Source organism: Haliaeetus leucocephalus, unplaced genomic scaffold (genome assembly GCF_000737465.1).
Source record: "Haliaeetus leucocephalus isolate CR32 unplaced genomic scaffold, Haliaeetus_leucocephalus-4.0 Scaffold227, whole genome shotgun sequence".
NCBI lineage: Eukaryota > Metazoa > Chordata > Aves > Accipitriformes > Accipitridae > Haliaeetus > Haliaeetus leucocephalus.
Genome location: NW_010972663.1, coordinates 306454 through 323222, shown reverse-complemented (window position 1 = coordinate 323222; position 16769 = coordinate 306454). Strand labels below are relative to the sequence as shown.

The 16769-nt window shown below is 46.6% G+C and overlaps 1 protein-coding gene across 2 annotated transcripts; it reads left to right on the top strand.

The window, feature by feature from the left end:
* Positions 1-471: 471 nt before the first annotated feature.
* Positions 472-15104, top strand: ZC3H4 (zinc finger CCCH-type containing 4). 2 transcript variants are annotated; one of them, XM_010567139.1, is made up of 15 exons: positions 472-4756; positions 7451-7670; positions 8318-8428; positions 8679-8901; positions 9562-9707; positions 9854-9950; positions 10051-10196; positions 10581-10694; positions 10924-11035; positions 11436-11545; positions 11695-12053; positions 12290-12392; positions 12453-12654; positions 12820-13071; positions 13640-15104. In XM_010567139.1, exons 1-15 carry the CDS (start codon positions 4647-4649, stop codon positions 15088-15090), a joined length of 3756 nt encoding a protein of 1251 aa, XP_010565441.1. In that variant the 5' UTR covers positions 472-4646; the 3' UTR covers positions 15091-15104. The 2 variants fall into 2 exon arrangements, with proteins under 2 accessions (XP_010565441.1, XP_010565440.1); XM_010567138.1 differs by having other exon boundaries at positions 12290-12654.
* The last annotated feature ends 1665 nt before the right edge of the window (positions 15105-16769 follow it).

Below are 16769 nucleotides of genomic sequence, written 5' to 3'. Positions count from 1 at the left end.
ACCCCTCCCCCTTTTGATAAAGGCTCACCTCCAGTGCTCCCAGTTATTAAAAAGTTTAAAAATATATATATATATATCCCAGGAACCCCCTCCTTCCTCTGAGATGTATGTAAAGCACCTTACCCCTCCCCAAACATAACTTTAGCCGTTTCCTTTATTACCACTTTTTTTTTTTCTTAGTTGAAACCATATAGCCAGAAAGTATCAGCAAAAATAAACAGTTTAAGCGTGTATGTCTGGGGGGGGGGGGGGGGGGGGAGATAAAAAAAAGAACAAGGTTTGCTGCCTTCCCACTCCCCTGGAGGGCAGGTGTGCAGTGCGGAGAACTGCTTTTATGCATTAGCATGCCTTTGTCTCTGAGGAGGTTTGTTTTCCATGTGATGCAGGGTTGGGTTTGTAAGTAAGCTCTTTTATTGAATAATTAAATTATACCTTTTCCTGCCTTCCCCTCCCGCCCCCCCTCCCCGCCACCAAGTCCTGAGATCATCTGCAGGGTACGTTTCAGTAAGCAGTGAGTTGATACTGTGTGTGTACAAACCAAGCAGAATTCTCCCCTGTTGTAATGACTGATAGAGTTATGCACCCCACTGATGTGAATGTTTAAAAGACAAAAAAAGTCACAAAAGCACACAATTTACTCCCAAATATGTCTGTTGTGACGTTTCCAGGTGAAGTAGCACTGAGATGCCTCGGTAAAACTCATACCACTCTGACCCTTGATGCCATCTAGACGTAGGATATGGATCCATTGCTTTGTCTGCAAACTCCATCCTCATTCCATTACGTTGACTGTAAACTGGCTGCCCCTGGGTGCGGGTTTGCCTGTAAAGCAGAAAAAGATGTTTAAAAGTTTTGTTAAGCAACTCCAAAGTGTGTCAAAAAGAAAAAAAAAAGGTGGCAAAGAAAGCACTGTTTCCCAAATGTCATCACACATTGTTCCCCCATCCCCATATACAGACTCATGTTGGATAATTAGAGAAATTGAAGTAGCGACATACAGTGCAAGCACCCAGTTTGTAACAAATCTCGTTAGCGTCCTCAATTTTCCTTCTCCCTTTCTTTTCCTTTGTCGATCAGGTGCGTTATGTTCCTCACGCTACTTCACACGATTCAAGTTCGAAGTAAGAACACCATGCACAGTGTTGGGTATTTCTCCCCCTCCCCATCCAACTAATTTAATTTCTTGGGTTAGTTTTTCCTGGAGACCAAAACCACACACTTCTGCCCCTTTTCGTCCAGCTTACATTGTCCTCAGGTGGAAAAAAGCCCAGTGTTCCCTCTAAGCACACCGATACAGTTGTGTGAAATTGCGGTGGTTTCCCTCTTGTCTTTATTCCCTAAAAAAAGAAAAAGTTATATACATCTGCTTAAACTGTTAAAATATTGCAAGCACTTGGTATAGCAAATTACAGGGCTTTTTGTTATAGATTTAATTGCATACCAGAAAGGGGTTTTCATATAAAACAATATCCACTGGTGTCTTTTATGCCTTTTTGTCACTGTTTTTAAATGTTTTGTGACAGGACCCTTATGGTCCCTGTACCTTCTGTGGCTTAACTTTGCCACGAAACCATAAATCTGGGATTTTTTTTTTTCCCCTTCGATCAAAGGTCCACTATCAGAGCTTGAAAATGTTACTGGTCTGGCTGAAATGTTTTTAGTTCAGAGAGAGTCGGACCTCACAGTATTGATTTTTCCCCCCTAATATATTCAATTAGTAACTTTGTTCTGTTATTTTACTAAATGTATGTACATGTTAAGCTTTATACTTCCACTCTTGATCCCAGAAAAACTGAAACTGGTTTTTGATTGTCCGCTGCTAACGGCATAAGTGATTTTTTTATCCATACCAAGATGAGTTGGACAGGACAGGTGCGGCAGAAAAGAAAGAAAATAGGCTGCCGGAACACTTTAGGTTAATTTGCTCCCTTTTGAGGGATGGAAGAACCAGGGATTGTTCGAATGTCAGGAGTTTTCAGGGATTGTACTGCCAAGTTTACAGGAGTTGTTGACTGGTTCCATAAAGTGAGTAGTAGGGGTTTTTTTAATACAGTTAAATATTAGCTGTAGGAGTCAAACTTCTTGTTTGGGGCTTTTCCTTGTGCCTTGCTTCCCCTGACCCATTTTTTAATTGGGCTCAAACTCCTAGCACTCATGATTTGCTAGAGATTACCTTTTTAATTGCGCAAACACTCAGGCAGCCATTTAACATCAGTACCGTGAGTAGCTCCCTGGAAAATCGGAGCAACTTCTGATAGCAAAGCAAAGCACCCGCCAGGAATTTTTTTTGCAGGGACAGGTTTTTTTTCTAAGGGTGTAATTGTTCTGCTGAGGCTCCTTGGGTTGACTGAGGCTTTGTTATACTGGGTTAAAGGAATGGCTAAAGCAAATCCCAGACCCCAGCGTCTTTTTTTTTTAGGGCCTGGGACATATCCCGTTGCTGTGGCATCAGCCATGCTGTGGCAGCGAGGACGTCAGCGCTCAGCGTTAGGATTTCGCTGAAGGATTTGGATAGGAGGAGCGGGAAGCAGCTAACCTGCGAGCAGAGAGGACGTTCAGAATTTGCAGCTGAGTCAAGCACATTCCCTGAGAAATCTTGAGTTGTGACCAAATAGCGCTTGAAAGTTTCCCTTAGTATAAACGTCACTTAAAAACATGGATTTTAGGGATGTCAGGAGGAGGATTTGCCCCAGTTACAGCCGGGAGTGGGCTAAAGGGATCTCTCTCCAAGCCTTGTATAAATTGGTACAACATGTATGTTACCATAATGGAAAAAAAAAACCAAACCAAACCCAACTGTATAGAAGATAGAAAAAGCTGATAAATTTTAATGACTTCTGCCCCAGTCTCCACAGTTTGAATGAGGCAGCATGGCCCCGCTGCCTTCAAAGCGGTGCTTCTTTTATTTCTTGATTGATGTATTTCCCCTGGTTTCCACTTGGAATAAATTGTAAAGCGGCCACGCTGGCGGGCCAGAGGAGAGCTTAGTTCCTTTGGGATGATCAGTGTTTTGGTGGAAGAATAGAGATCTCGCTGAATAATTTTCTCCAGTGCAGAGCGTGCAGGTGTGATGCTGGGGTAGGATATGTTTCCTCCAAGCAAGTTGTTGGTGAGGCAGTAAACTTCTGCTGAAGCGTTAAATGTGTGATTAATAACCTTTAGCTGGATGTAGAGGTCAGTCTGAAAAGCCTGGCCTTGCGGTTTCATTAGAAAACCTTAAAATGCAGAGAATGAGCAAAAACTACGTGTCTGTCCTAAAAAGAGCTGAATTCCACTCAAAGCAGCACAATCTCCCTGCCCTGTTGTATACATGGAGGGGTCTGGTTTTAAATCCTGCTCTGAAATAGGTTGTGGAGAGTTGCTCTCAGCTGGGATGATCCATTTTCTACCAAAAAAACCACTCCCCCTCGAGCTTGGCCAGTTGGTTTATGGTTAGTTTTCAGTTTTTACTTGGTTTTACCATGCTTAAAATTTTAATTTGCTGTCTGATCATTGCCCCACCCCATGGAGTACACAGTCAAATACATCAGATTGTTAAAAATCAACTTTAAACTCATGGTTGCCCAGCTCGAGGCAGAAGGTGTTTATCCTAAAGATACGCATGTGTGTGCACAGCTTAAGTCCCTGTCAAGCGTTTTTCTTAAGATCACATAAAATTAGAAGCAAGCATTTGCTTATCATGAGATTAAATCGCATGGATTTGCAGTCCGGTGACTTCAAGAGCGTTTGCACTTTATTTTCAGAGCCTTTCTCCTGCATCACTCAGGGGGAAAAAAAAAGCGTTTTCACCCACCCTGTGCTTTCCATTCCTCAGAGTTAAACCGAGATCTACCTTTGTACATTAACTCCCTCCCCACTCTTGGCGTCCGTGGATCCGCTCTGGCAAAACCAGATCACACACCGGGCAGGCAATTTCATGGTCAGCTGCACCTCTTGTGCAAAAAGCCGCCATACAAAGGAAGGTTTCTTCCAGCAGGTCGGCTGCTAAATTGGGGGGGGGTTTATAGGGGTATTGTGTAGAAGTTACACCAAGGTACGCGTCTGTCACGCTTACATATATAAAGCAGGTGAGAGCACACAAAGCTCTTTTCTTAAAAGTAGTAAAAAACACTGTTGTTTTTCTGAGGATGGCAGCCAAGAGGCTTATTTTTGACGGGGTTTCTTTCAGGTGTAACAAGCAAGGAGCAATAATATCTTTAATAGGTTTGGGAGGGTATATCAGCTATAACTGACAGTAAATCCGCTGTCTAGGCCACTCATTTGTCACTTCGTTCCGCTCATTTCCCAATTTAACAAAGCCTCGGCTGTATAAAGTGACATTATTTATTTTAAGATGATATTTTAATTCTTGTGCTGCCCTTCAGTGGCCAGAATAGCAAAAAAATCACTGAACTTTCTCATAACACAGTCGTTCCTACTATTTTTCCCATAGCAAAGTGCCCACGCTGTCAGTATGGCAGGATAACGATTGGAAAGGGCTTTTGTTTTTTTTCCAGGCGTCGTCACTGCCGTGTTCCATCATTGCCGTGGCACTGAGGTCACAAACGCCGCACGGCACCCGGTGTGGGTCCTTCCACGAGGATGCGTGCTGCGCCGGGGACCATCCCCTGTAGATCAGGCGAGCAGGAGCGATAGGAAAGCCTGAGATGAGTGTGGATTCGGGGAAGAATTTTCCCCCAGTCAGTGTTTTCTGCAATACCAGTAGTTGCTTAAGAGACATGGCTTCTTCACCGCGTACCCGCAGCGACTCTCCACGGTGAGCCGTCCCCCAAAAATGCACAACGTTGCTTTAATTGCTTTTAATTTTTTTCTATCCTGCCTGAGAAATCATTTGGTTGCTTTCAAACATCCTTACCTACCAGTTGCCGTATTTCAAATGACTCTGTTTCATTGTGTTCGGTGCTTCGATAATAATTGCCTAAAAGTTTAAAGAGCACTTTCCCAGCTCTAAATAAGCCCCACAGTCCCTCAGAGAGGTTGGTGTATCATTTCTGGCCCAAACCTACTCAAATCCAGCAGAACTGGAGTTTAAAAATGGCAGGAGATGATATTGCCCATCTTAAGATGTAGTTTGGTATTTAAGCGTGTCTATAAACGTGATTTTTCAGACTTTCCTTCTTTAGGAGACAGGTATGTTGATTAAATAATTGATATTCATCTGCTAAACAGCTCAGCGATCACTTTGACAGTTTGGCCTCGTCCTGTTGCTTGGTACTTTTCAAATAATCTTTGCAGCGGCCACAAAATTTGTACGCTTGTTCTCAGGAGCCTTTTTGGTTGTCGTTTCTGTAACCACAGCAAATTAAATAACGGGATTGTCAATCGGGATGTGGCTCCAGGGGTGTAGTCTCCTTTAAACCTTGATATCGGACCAGAGCAACTCAAGGCAGGGTAAAAGCATGTGTACTTCAAAACCAAGAGCAATTATCACTCCTGAAAATTGCAGTTAAGGTGTTAGCGACACACGTTTGTTCCTCTCTGAAGGCAAGGAGCAATCGTGATCCCCAGCCGGTGAGGAGTCCTGGGAGAGGGTAAATGACACTGATTTCAACGGAGCAATGCCGAAGGGAATAGCCATTTTTTGCAAAGGCATATGGTGTGAGGGCATTTATCGGGCCACACCGGGCTTTATAGCATCTCATCATTCCCTACAAGCCTGTCCCATGCCCAGGGTGAGCTGTATTGGTGTTTCGCTTTGCTTCACTCACTAGTCCTCTGCTAGCAGGTTGCTGGAAACTGGATCCAGAAACCTGGTGGCATTTCTAGTTTGAAACGTATTTATTGATGAAACTGTCCCTCTAGAGAAAGGAGGGAGACTTTGACAGGACTTTTATTTAAGTATTTAAATTCCTTTCCATAAGCTTGTTTTGTTTATGTTCTTACTTCTGCTCAGCTTTGTGTGGAGCATGAGTTTCTCTTGTTCCAAGCTTGAGCTCACTGAATGCAAACACCTGAAGGATGCTGCAGTCTTGCAACGGAAATAATTTCCACTGATAGTCGCCTTTAAAACTTGTATGGACACCTAGGAATTATGCATCAGGTTTTAGCGCTTCATGAGTAATACTTCAGTGAGCTTGATTTTGGAGCTAGTCTGTTATTAAAATGGTGCAAGCACAAACAAAAACAAGAGGGGAGCTTTGCGTCAGAGTCGGACTGGGCAGCTGTATCCAAGTGTTTGCTCTCCACCATGCTGAAACATCCCCAGGATGCTTCCCAGGGATTGTTAATGCTGGTTTTCATAGGTTTTTTAATGTGTTTGGGGAAATAATTCAGTTTTTCTTTGGTTTTCGTTTTTTTTTTTTTTTTTTTTAATGTAACCTGAGGTTATCAACAGGTCAGCTCGTTTATGCAGCGGAGCTTTTTCCGAGAGGCTCCTGTGTGCCGTTCATAAACCCCATTTCAGCTTCCAGACTTCCCTGAGAGCTACCAAGCGGCAGCAGCTCCTTCTTCCAGCCGAGCTGCCTTCTCTGCAGCTGGCGGCACAGCACAGGCATGGCACGGCACACTGCCGCGGTTGCCGTTCCCATTGTGGTGCTAAAGAGGGGAGTTTATAGCAGCCAAAGAAGTCAGTCTTTCCATAGCCTAAAAAAAAAACCCCACCAGAGGGATGCGTGTCAAACATTCACCGCCTATACGCTCCTAAATTGTTGTTTGTGAATGACCATGACATATATAAACAAGCCAGCGTTTATGTGTTTAATTATAGCTTACCGTAAGTGAAAAGGGAGGAGGAGACCCCATTCTCATTTTAAATCCTGCAGCGGCAAACTTGGGACCTATTGGGAGAAAAGGAATTAATGCAAGGGAGCTGATTGAACTCGTGCCGTATTACACATTTAATCTGTTACAAGGTTGTAAAAAGTTTCTTGTAACCTGTATCTGAGTAATTTTTAATTGAATTTAATTGAGTGGTGCTTGGGGAATCGTCTTGAGGAAGTTTCAGATTTGCTTTATCACCTCTGCTAACCACGGTTGTGGGTGAATGGGAGCATAAGAAAGTGGAAATAACTGGGCACACATCTCTAGGTTTGGCAAACCAACATGATATTTACTTATTTTTGTCTTCTAGAGGACTGCTTGTTTTATTAAAACACCAATTTCAGTTCTTGGAGTGGACTGAGTGTTTTATTAAAGCACCAATTCCCATTCCTGGAGTTTGTTTGCAATAATTTCGTAGGAAAGTTGAGCGCCGTAATGTTGTGGCTTCCGTTTGTCATTTGCAAGATGCTTCTTTGCTGTGTTTAACTCCAGACTGAGCGAGAGCTTGAGCAGATTTCGGTGGCAGAGAGGAACAGAATTGGTATTTGCAGTCAAATGTTTAAAACCGCAGTAACTAGGAATTTGTGAGCACTTTGGGAGCCGAGTGCCTGGCTGGCTGGTGAGCAGAGTAAACAGGTTTTATTTTCTTCCTTTGAATAAGGGGAATTAAACATGTCTGTCTGTTTTGCAGGGAGGATGGTGAACTGGAAGAAGGGGAGCTGGAGGATGATGGAGGAGAGGAGGCTCAGGATCCCTCCGAATCTCATGAAAGAGGTCGGAAGGAGAAAGGAGAGAAGCATCACAGCGATTCGGATGATGAGAAAGCCCATCGACGGATGAAGCGCAAGCGTCGGAAAGAGAGAGAGAAAGAGAAGAGGAGATCCAAGAAGAAAAGGAAGTCCAAACACAAGGTGAGCCATGCGCTGCATTTGCCTCCTAGGTCCTCCAGAGTCCCAGCTCCAGTCTGCATTCCTCTGCCATCAGGTGTCTCCAGGGAATTTCTCCTCTAACGTTATGGGTAGTTTGAGGCTCTTCCCCTAACAATAATTGCAAGGTGGGAGCACTGGCAGGATTTCTTGGGGTTCAGATCCTTAAAGCCTTCCTCCACTGAGGACTAGCAAGCACAGCAGTGGGGCACCAAGTTCTGCAGGTGGGATAAAAATGCTACAGTGCTCTCTTGTCCATCTGAGAACACAGAGCGGGAAGAAAATGGGTTTTTATTTAGGGAATTCCTTTGTGAGCATTCTTACCTCAAAGGGGATTGCAGACTGCTGGATTTGCAAATCAGTGATGTTTGTTACTTAAGTTTCGGGAATTTCTGGAGCGCAGAAGGCGTATCATGATTGTCTTCGTTAGGTAACCTGCTAATAGGCCTCCAGTTTTGTAACTCAGTGAACGCTGAAGATTTTGTTAAGCAAAATACGAGTTTCCTAAAAAAAAAAGGCGGCAAAGGGAGACTTAGTTGTGTTGTATAGAAAGGCCAGGGGCCTGGCAGCAGTGTCAGAGTCAAGAGCTGGCCCGTAATAAAATGGCACCATGTGTTTTCCTTGCCTTGCAGCGCCATGCTTCTTCCAGTGATGACTTCTCTGATTACAGTGAGGACTCAGACTTCAGTCCTGGTGAAAAGGGACACAGAAAATACAGGGAATACAGCCCTCCCTACTCTTCAGTAAGTACCTGCCAGCAGAGAGAGAAGGGGAAGCTGCTCTCCGGTTCAGAGCTGCTGCAAGCTTTGAGTGCCGGTGCCCGTCTAGCTCCATCTATGGGCCACATGCTTTGGCTCTGGTCCTTTAGCCTGTTGATTTTTCACCTAGCTGTTATTTAAGGGTTTTTTTTAAATTATTTTTAAAAATTAAGTCATAATATTGAGCCTGATTTATTCCTTTCCTTCATCACTAACCTCTCTGCCTTTCTCAAAGTCCCACCAGCAGTATCCGTCCTCTCACAGCGCTCCCATGCAAAAGAAGAGCTACTCTAAAATGGAGAGCAAGAATTATGGCATGTATGAGGACTACGAGAATGAGGAGTACGGTCAGTACGAGGGGGAAGAGGATGAAGATATAGGGAAGGAAGATTACGATGACTTTGCAAAAGAGCTGAATCAATACCGAAGAGCAAAGGAAGGCTCTCACCGGGGGCGAGGTACATCTAAGCATTCCTTTTCTCGCCATAACTCTGACACTCGTTACCTGCAGCTTGTTTAGCTGGTCTGTGGCCAAATAAGGCTGGACGCATGCAAGAAGCTTCACGAAGGTGAACTGCCTGGCCTGCATGAAGCCCTGCCTATGGAGAGCCAGCTGCAATGGCCTAAACAACTCTTTGGTGTTAGTTTGCGACAGGGGAAAGTGTTTTTTCCTGTTTTCCACTCCAAGGCAAAAGTTCAGATCCCTGTGGATAATTTAATGTTTTAAATAAGCATTTTTCTTGCTAGTATAGATCATTTTAAAAGCACATAGTGGATAAAATAGAACAAAACCTTTATCTGAAAGGAAAATGAAGTCGATTGATAGCATAACAAGTCTGATGTCATCACATCTGGAGTACATAGATTTACGTTACCAGTCTAACGTACCTGTGCAGCAGCTGACGTGGTCATATGCCATTGTTTTTTTTTAAAGAAGGTTCCATTCTTTTAGAATATTAAAAACTGATTCACTTAGAAAAACGTTTTTAAGGCACTGGTAATCCCGTACTGAAAGGTTATAATTTATTTTTCCTTGTCTGGGATATTCTTGTGCTGTTTTAAGGTACTTGAGGGGTGAAACACAGCACAAAGCTGACCCCATCCCTTTGCTTCACCAGGTGGCCGTGGCCGAGGCAGAGGGTACAGAGGGCGAGGTGGCAGAGGGGGGATGAGAGGAGGCCGAGGCATGGGCCGAGGGAACCGAGGGCGAGGCAGAAGTGACCACCCCGAGGAAGAGGAGGAAATGTATGAAGAAGAGATGGAAGTAAGTGCCTGAGTCCCTGACCTGCTCCCAGAGAACCATGGAGGCATGAGAATATTCTTTTTCACGATCAGGATGCCTGTGTTTGAGGGGGAATGAGCTGTGCTTCACCCCTGCTCACTGAAAGCACCAATCCTTCTCGTTTGTAGTACTGCGATAATGAGGAGCCCATGGGTGATGACGAGTACGATGACTACTCGAAAGAGCTGAATCAGTACCGCAGGAGTAAGGAGAATCGTGGACGGGGTGAGTGGGATAACAAGCTGTGCTGGGATGGTCCCCGCTTTCTGCTCTCTCACACATTTTACGGAAAGAGAGAAATTAGAAACGAGGGGGCTTGTTTCAGGTTTAAATCGAGGACGTGGTCGTGGCCCCAGAGGAAGAGGAAATAAAGGAATGGGCAGAGGACGAGGCAGAGGTGGAAACAGAAGTGGGATGGGGAAAGGTGGTGGAATGAATGAAGATGATGATTACTACGATGAGGACATGGGAGTAAGTAGCTCTTTGTTTTCTAATGGCTTGCTGCAGTGCTGGATTTGCTCCTTTCCCCCACCCCCATCTGTAAATCCAGTCAGGTTTCGAAGAAAGCCTTCGCAGGAGCGAAAAAAACAAACGGGCCTTCCCCACGATCCACAAAAGTTGTCCCATCTCTGAAAGAGATGGATGTTTTGGATTCTGATCCACTGACAGGTTCCTCAAGCTGTGCTCAGGGGCCTGCTAGGCTCAGCATGCTCATCTTTGTCTCCCTTTTTCATCCCAGATCTCAGTCTTGTTCCCTCTCAGAGATGGCTGCGTAGGAAGTTTTAATTTCTCTTGTGTAATCTGTTGCTTTGTATTTCAAATTCTTTGTCAACTAACATAATGTGCTTCCGACAGGATGGAGGAGGTGGTGGAAATTACCGGCGGAACGACCACGACAAACCCCACCAGCAGTCGGATAAGAAAGGGAAAGTGATCTGCAAATACTTCGTGGAAGGCAGATGTACCTGGGTAAGGGAGCAATTCAAGAATATTTATGTAGATCTGTTTACACACATGCGGAACCGTCATTGAAGCATCAGGTCCAGGTTTTAACTGATTTCAGGGAGAGATTCATGCCTACAAAGAGCATTTTGTAAAAAGCACACATCTCCCTGTCCATCCTAGGTGTGTTTTGGGCTGCTGACAAATATGTTCACGCTTGCATCTGCTAAGATGCTGTCATGTTGTTTCTGAACAGGGTGACCACTGCAATTTCAGTCATGACATTGAACTACCAAAGAAGCGGGAACTGTGCAAGTTCTACATCACGGGCTACTGCGCCAGGGCTGAAAACTGCCCTTACATGCATGATATCCTTTTGGTTTTGACTGTTTCATTAAGCCAGCCTTAAATTAGTCATGTTGACTCTGCATGGATGCATGTGAGGGGGTCGGGGGAAAAAAGAAGGCCATTCCTGGGTAACACATCCTCCGCTGACAGGCTGAACGACCAGGGCTGCAGACAGCCATCCCGGTTCCTTCTTAGCCTCACCTTTCCTGTTGAAGAAACAAGGTTTGTGGCCGTTGTGCCTACAGGGAAATCCAGCAGAAAGGAAAGCGGGTGTTTCTGGTGACAGTAGTTTAATTTCACTGTTGTGACCATGAAAATCCTACACGTTGAGAGCCACATTTCAAAGTGAAAAGCATCTATAGCCTCTCTGGCTGAAGGAGTAACTCCCTGTTGGGGTTTATTCTCCTTAATAAATGTTACGAGATTTCCCTTGCAAGCTGTTCCACACCACAGGCAATTGTATCAATGGGGATGACTGCATGTTTTCTCATGATCCGCTCACAGAGGAGACGCGGGAGCTTCTGGACAAGGTACAGAAGGGTGTTAACACAGGTTCACCCTCTGTTTTTCTTCTGTGGAAGTAGATCCTGGAGGTGGAAAGGGAGGGAGACGTTTTCTGGAACATGTTGGTCAGCTGGGCAGCTCCATGGATCTGCTCTTAACTCCTTTTTTTTCTCAGATGCTGGCGGATGATGCAGAAGCAGGTGCAGAGGACGAGAAAGAAGTTGAAGAGCTAAAGAAACAGGGCATCAATCCCCTCCCCAAACCACCCCCTGGGGTTGGCTTGCTGCCCACACCCCCTCGCCCACCCGGACCGCCAGCTCCGACGTCTCCGAACGGGAGACCCATGCCTGGAGGCCCTCCTCCCCCTCCGCCGCCACCACTTCCACCGCCGGGGCCACAGATGCCGCCACCAATGCATGAGCCTCTGTCACCGCAGCAGCTGCAGCAGCAACAGGACATGTACAAGAAGATCCCCTCACTGTTTGAGATCGTCGTGCGGCCAACCGGGCAGCTGGCGGAGAAGCTGGGCGTCAGGTGAGTCTCAGCATCTCCAGGTAGCAGGTAGAGGAATGGGGATGGCAGATTTTTGTGTCGAACGATGAGCTCTGCCCTAACGCTCTGACGCAGTCGCTGATGGTGGGTGTGAACTCATAGAAAAGAGGTTTCTCTCCATTTGGGCATCACATTTTTGGCTCTTAGAGCCCTGGGTCCCTCCCTCCAGAAGCAGAGAGTGTGTTTTAAAGCATATTTTCTTCTGTTTCCTCTTCCAGGCACCCAGGTCCACCTCCTCCCAGGTTCCCCGGGCCAGGAGGACCCCCAGGGCCAATGCCTGGACCCATGCACCCCGACATGCACCCTGACATGCACCCAGACATGCATCCCGACATGCACCCGGACATGCACCCTGACATGCACCCGGATATGCACCCTGACATGCACCCGGACATGCCAATGGGCCCAGGAATGAATCCCGGCCCTCCGATGGGTCCCGGACCCCCCATGATGCCCTACGGACCAGATGATTCCCCCCACTCCGGCATGATGCCACCCATCCCACCAGCGCAAGGTTTCTATGATAATTTCTACCAGCAGCAAGAAGGTCTGGAGATGGATCACGGCATGATGGGAGACCCAGGTATGTCCTGAGGATCTGCTGGGATTGGCTCTTAGGTGCTTTTGTTGGAGACAGGTTGTTCCCGAGATGCCCAGGCACAGCAACAGGCCGAGAGGAGGAAAAATTGGGTTGTTTTTCGCAGCTTTGAGATTTTCTTTTTAACACATGATGATCTTTCCTTGGCAGAAGACTACGGCAGTTACGACGATATGGAAGGGCCTCCGGGAGAGCACATGTTCCCTGATCCATCCTTGGATCATGATGCCTTGTGCGAAGGAGGCCCGCCCGGCTTACCGAAACCACCAGGCAGCATCCCTGATTTCATGCCGTCGGCGCAAAGAGCGCTTTACTTGAGAATCCAGCAGAAGCAGCAAGAGGAAGAGGAGAGAGCTCGGAGACTAGCTGAAAGCAATAAGCAGGAACGTGAAAATGAGGAAGGCAAGTGGCAAAATACATTTTCCATTCAAAGCCGCATGTGTTGAGGGGGGGATAACTTGAATGTGCTTCAAGCTTCTACCCACCCGGAGGTGTGATCTCTGAAAAAGAGGGGGCCGTCGGAGAAATGGGAGTATTGGGAAGGAATTCTTTAGGGAACAAGGGGTGCTGAATACCTCAAAGAAAATCTCCAGCATCGAAAGAGCACGTTGCTGGTGAAGGAAGTGAAGCAGGTCTGCCAAAAAAATGGGAACAGCTGGCCAGAAGGTGAACGAGATAGGGTTGCTGGCTTAAATTGTGGTGAAATTAGAGCCTGCTGCAGACAGGAGGAAGAGGAAGAGAGGGATGCTTATGGTTCACCGGTAATTTGGGGTGTGAAAATGAGACCAGGGAGGCCGAGGCTGTCGCATGTGGTCCCCAGTTTTGGCAAAACCTAGGGACGGTCGGGAATTTGAGCAGCATTGGGTTGAGAGGGGAGAGGGAACGCATTTTGGGGGACCTCCTCAGCGTCGTGGCTTGACAGTGCTTTAATTGCGTTTAATCAGCTGCTTTCTCTTCTCCTTCCTCCCAGGTGATACTGGTAACTGGTATTCCAGTGACGAAGATGACGGTGGAAGTAGCGTCACCTCAATATTGAAAACCCTAAGGCAACAAAGCTCCGGCAGACCTCACGCCCAATCTTCCCACGGAGAAATTGGGCCACCCTCCGGTGTGAGCGACCCTCGCCTGCAAAAAGCCCAAGCAGGAGGGAGCGGTCGTCCTGCCGATCCGCGTTTACGGGATCCCAGGCTTTCCCGAAACGTGGACCTTTCTGTCCCATCTCTCCCCAGCGATTCGGGACCCACTGACCCCAGGCTTGCACGACACATTCCCTCCTCCACCCCCAAACCAGAAGTTCCTCATTCCAGTGTCATCGGCAGTCAGAAACCCCCCCTGCTCCCTGACGAGGAAGAAGGGGAAAGGGCTCTACGAGATAAACCGGTCAACATCCCCTTAGATGCTCTCCCGGGCCATTCCCTGCGGGATCCCCGCTCCCAGCTGCAGCAGTTCAGTCACATCAAGAAAGACGTCATCCTCAACAAACCCAGCTTTGCCCGGATGATCCTGTGGAGCCCAGAGGATCTGATTCCTCTGCCGATCCCAAAGCAAGAGTTTATTCCCGTCCCGGCTGCCCTTCAATCCATGCCTACCCTCGATCCCCGTCTTAACAGATCCCAAACGGGTCTTTCCGATCCCAGGCAGAGAGGGGGAATGGCGCCGGGGGACATTGGTTCCTCTTCAGGCACCGGTCTCCCTGATTTCGAGCTCCTGTCGAGGATATTAAAGACTGTGAACGCGGCTGGCAGCCCATCTTCCAGCCAGAGTGACAAACCCAGTGACCCGCGGATGCGGAAAGCCCCTGCCGATCCCCGGTTACAAAAATCTGCGGAAATGGGGGTTTCTAGAACCCCTAAAACGGCAGAGGCGGTGTCTGCTGGCGATGCTGCCCCGGCCATCGCTCCCTATGACCCTCGGCTGCTGACAGCCGGCGGGCTGAGCAAAGGCAGCGGGCAGAGCAGTGTGCTGAGCGCCATCAGCTTGTATGATCCCAGGACTCCGAGCTCGGGCAGCAAAGCTTCCGAGTCTCCTAACGAAGGTAATTCATCTTCCAAATCCTCAGATTCCGGCAAAATGACCGGTAAAACCAAGGAACCCCTTTTCGTCCGGCGATCGGCGTTAGATCAACCCGAATTGGAGAAGGCGAGCACCGAATCTGCTACAGACAGGTACAACAGCTATAACCGGCCTCGTCCCAAAGCCGCTGCCGCCACGCCCCCTGCCCAAGAAACGACCCCCCAACCTGGGGTCCACAACCTCCCGGTCCCCTCCGTTTACGGCATGGTCAAACAAAGCGCCAAATCCGGATCGGGAAGCCCATTTGCGGGGAACAGCCCGGCGCAGGACAGCGAGCAGCAAGACGCTGCTTCCCTTAAAGATGTCTTTAAGGGTTTCGATCCCACGGCTTCTCCTTTCTGCCAGTAGTATTAAAAAAAAAACCAAAAAAAACCCAACCAACAAAACCAAACCCTGACTCTGCTCCGTGCATTGAATTAGCAGCGCAGTGTTGGTAATTTGATTTATTTGGGGGAGGGATTGTTTGGTTTGGGTTTTTTTTTCTTTTTAATTCCATTAGCACTCACTTTAGCCATATAACATGTATATAAATCCCGGGTTCTGCTGTAACTAAAGAGAGTTTCCCCAAGCCGCATTTTAAAAGAAGGATCAACATCTCCCCCTGTGATAACAACCAGTGTTTTCTTTATTTTAGTGCTTCCCCCCCTTTAAAAAAAAAACAAAAAACAATTGAAATCATCCGGGGGGCGGGGGGGGGGGGGGAAAAACTGCGTTTCAAACCTGACTTCTCCGTCTCTGCTCGGGGAGAAAAAATTACCGCAATTCTTTAATTTCTAGCTTTAAAAAGCTGCGCCGATGGGTCATGGGGTTCATTTTTACAGCAAAATTAACTAAAAATCTTTGTATTATAGTCTTTTTCTAAAATCCTGCTGTGGCGAACGAGAGTAACCATGAAAAATCAACAAAAAAAACCAACCAAAAATACCCATGTGAAATTGCTTTTGTAATCGTGGGGAAGGGGGGGCGTCTCCCATTTCTTTGGGTTTGGGGTTTTTTTTTTTTTTTGGAAGTAAATATTTTTATGCCATTTCTTGGAGGTTTTCAAGACAACCAGGGCGCTTCGAATCCCCAAGAAGGTGACAAAATATTTACAGCCCCCAAAAGTTCTTCAGGCTACCAAAAAAAAACCCAAACCAAAACCAAGAAGGAAAAAGGTTGTATTATTGCAATTAAATTATTAATCTCAGATTATTTCACTTGTATGTAGTTTGCATCCAGAAAAGGGGCATTTTTTTCCCCCCCCCCCCCCCCCAGAAAAAGGCAGGTCTGCACTTGGAAGCTCTCGGTGCCTTTTTTTTCCCATCGTGGAGAGAAAATCGTTCTTCCCACCATGGGATGGGATCAGAAAAAGGAGTTAAAACCCAGTTCCCAGCTGGAAAATCACCATCAATGCAACTGGAGAAAAAAAAAACCAACTGCATGGAAAACCCACTGCCATGTGTTTTTTTGAGGGGGGGAATCCATTTTCGAGCAGTTGGTGCTGTGGTAAGCACAGTCCGGCTCCACCAGCCCACAAAAAAACCCCAAAACACTTATTTTTTTCAGTGATAAAGGGGTTTTTAATCACTCCTTCAAATTTACGATGGGTTTTTCTCAACCCTTCGCTCCCCAAAATATTTTCCCTTGGCGTTTTGAGCAGCCGGGGTTTGCTCTGAGTGGGGCAAGAACCTGAACTTTTTGTAAAATGATTTATTATTATTTTATTTTATAAGCATTTTAAAAAAAAAAAAAAAAAAAAAAAAAAACCAGCTACCAAAGCCAGTCAGGGGGGATTCATTTTTTTTTCCACCTGCCAGAGGTTTCGAAGAAGACCGATTGTAATAAATGTGTAAATAATTGTTTCAGAGTCGAGGTCATTGATGGAAATACCTGGGGTTTGCACCAAAACTGGGGCTTGGGGTTGGGTTTTTTTTTTTCCCTTCCCTTTTTCGGTGGTATCTTCCAAATCCTGTTGAGGAGCTGATGGTTGAGCATCAGCATCCTGGGGTTTGGGGTGCGTCTGGGGGGCTTGGGGGTGCAGGTGGGGG

Coding starts and splice junctions, on each gene's coding strand:
- ZC3H4 (XM_010567138.1), top strand. CDS start 4,647: ATGAGTGTGGATTCGGGGAAGAATTTTCCCCCAGTCAGTGTTTTCTGC. Junction 12,655..12,819: donor CGGCATGATGGGAGACCCAG/GTATGTCCTGAG, acceptor TTTCCTTGGCAG/AAGACTACGGCAGTTACGAC. Junction 13,072..13,639: donor GGAACGTGAAAATGAGGAAG/GCAAGTGGCAAA, acceptor CCTTCCTCCCAG/GTGATACTGGTAACTGGTAT.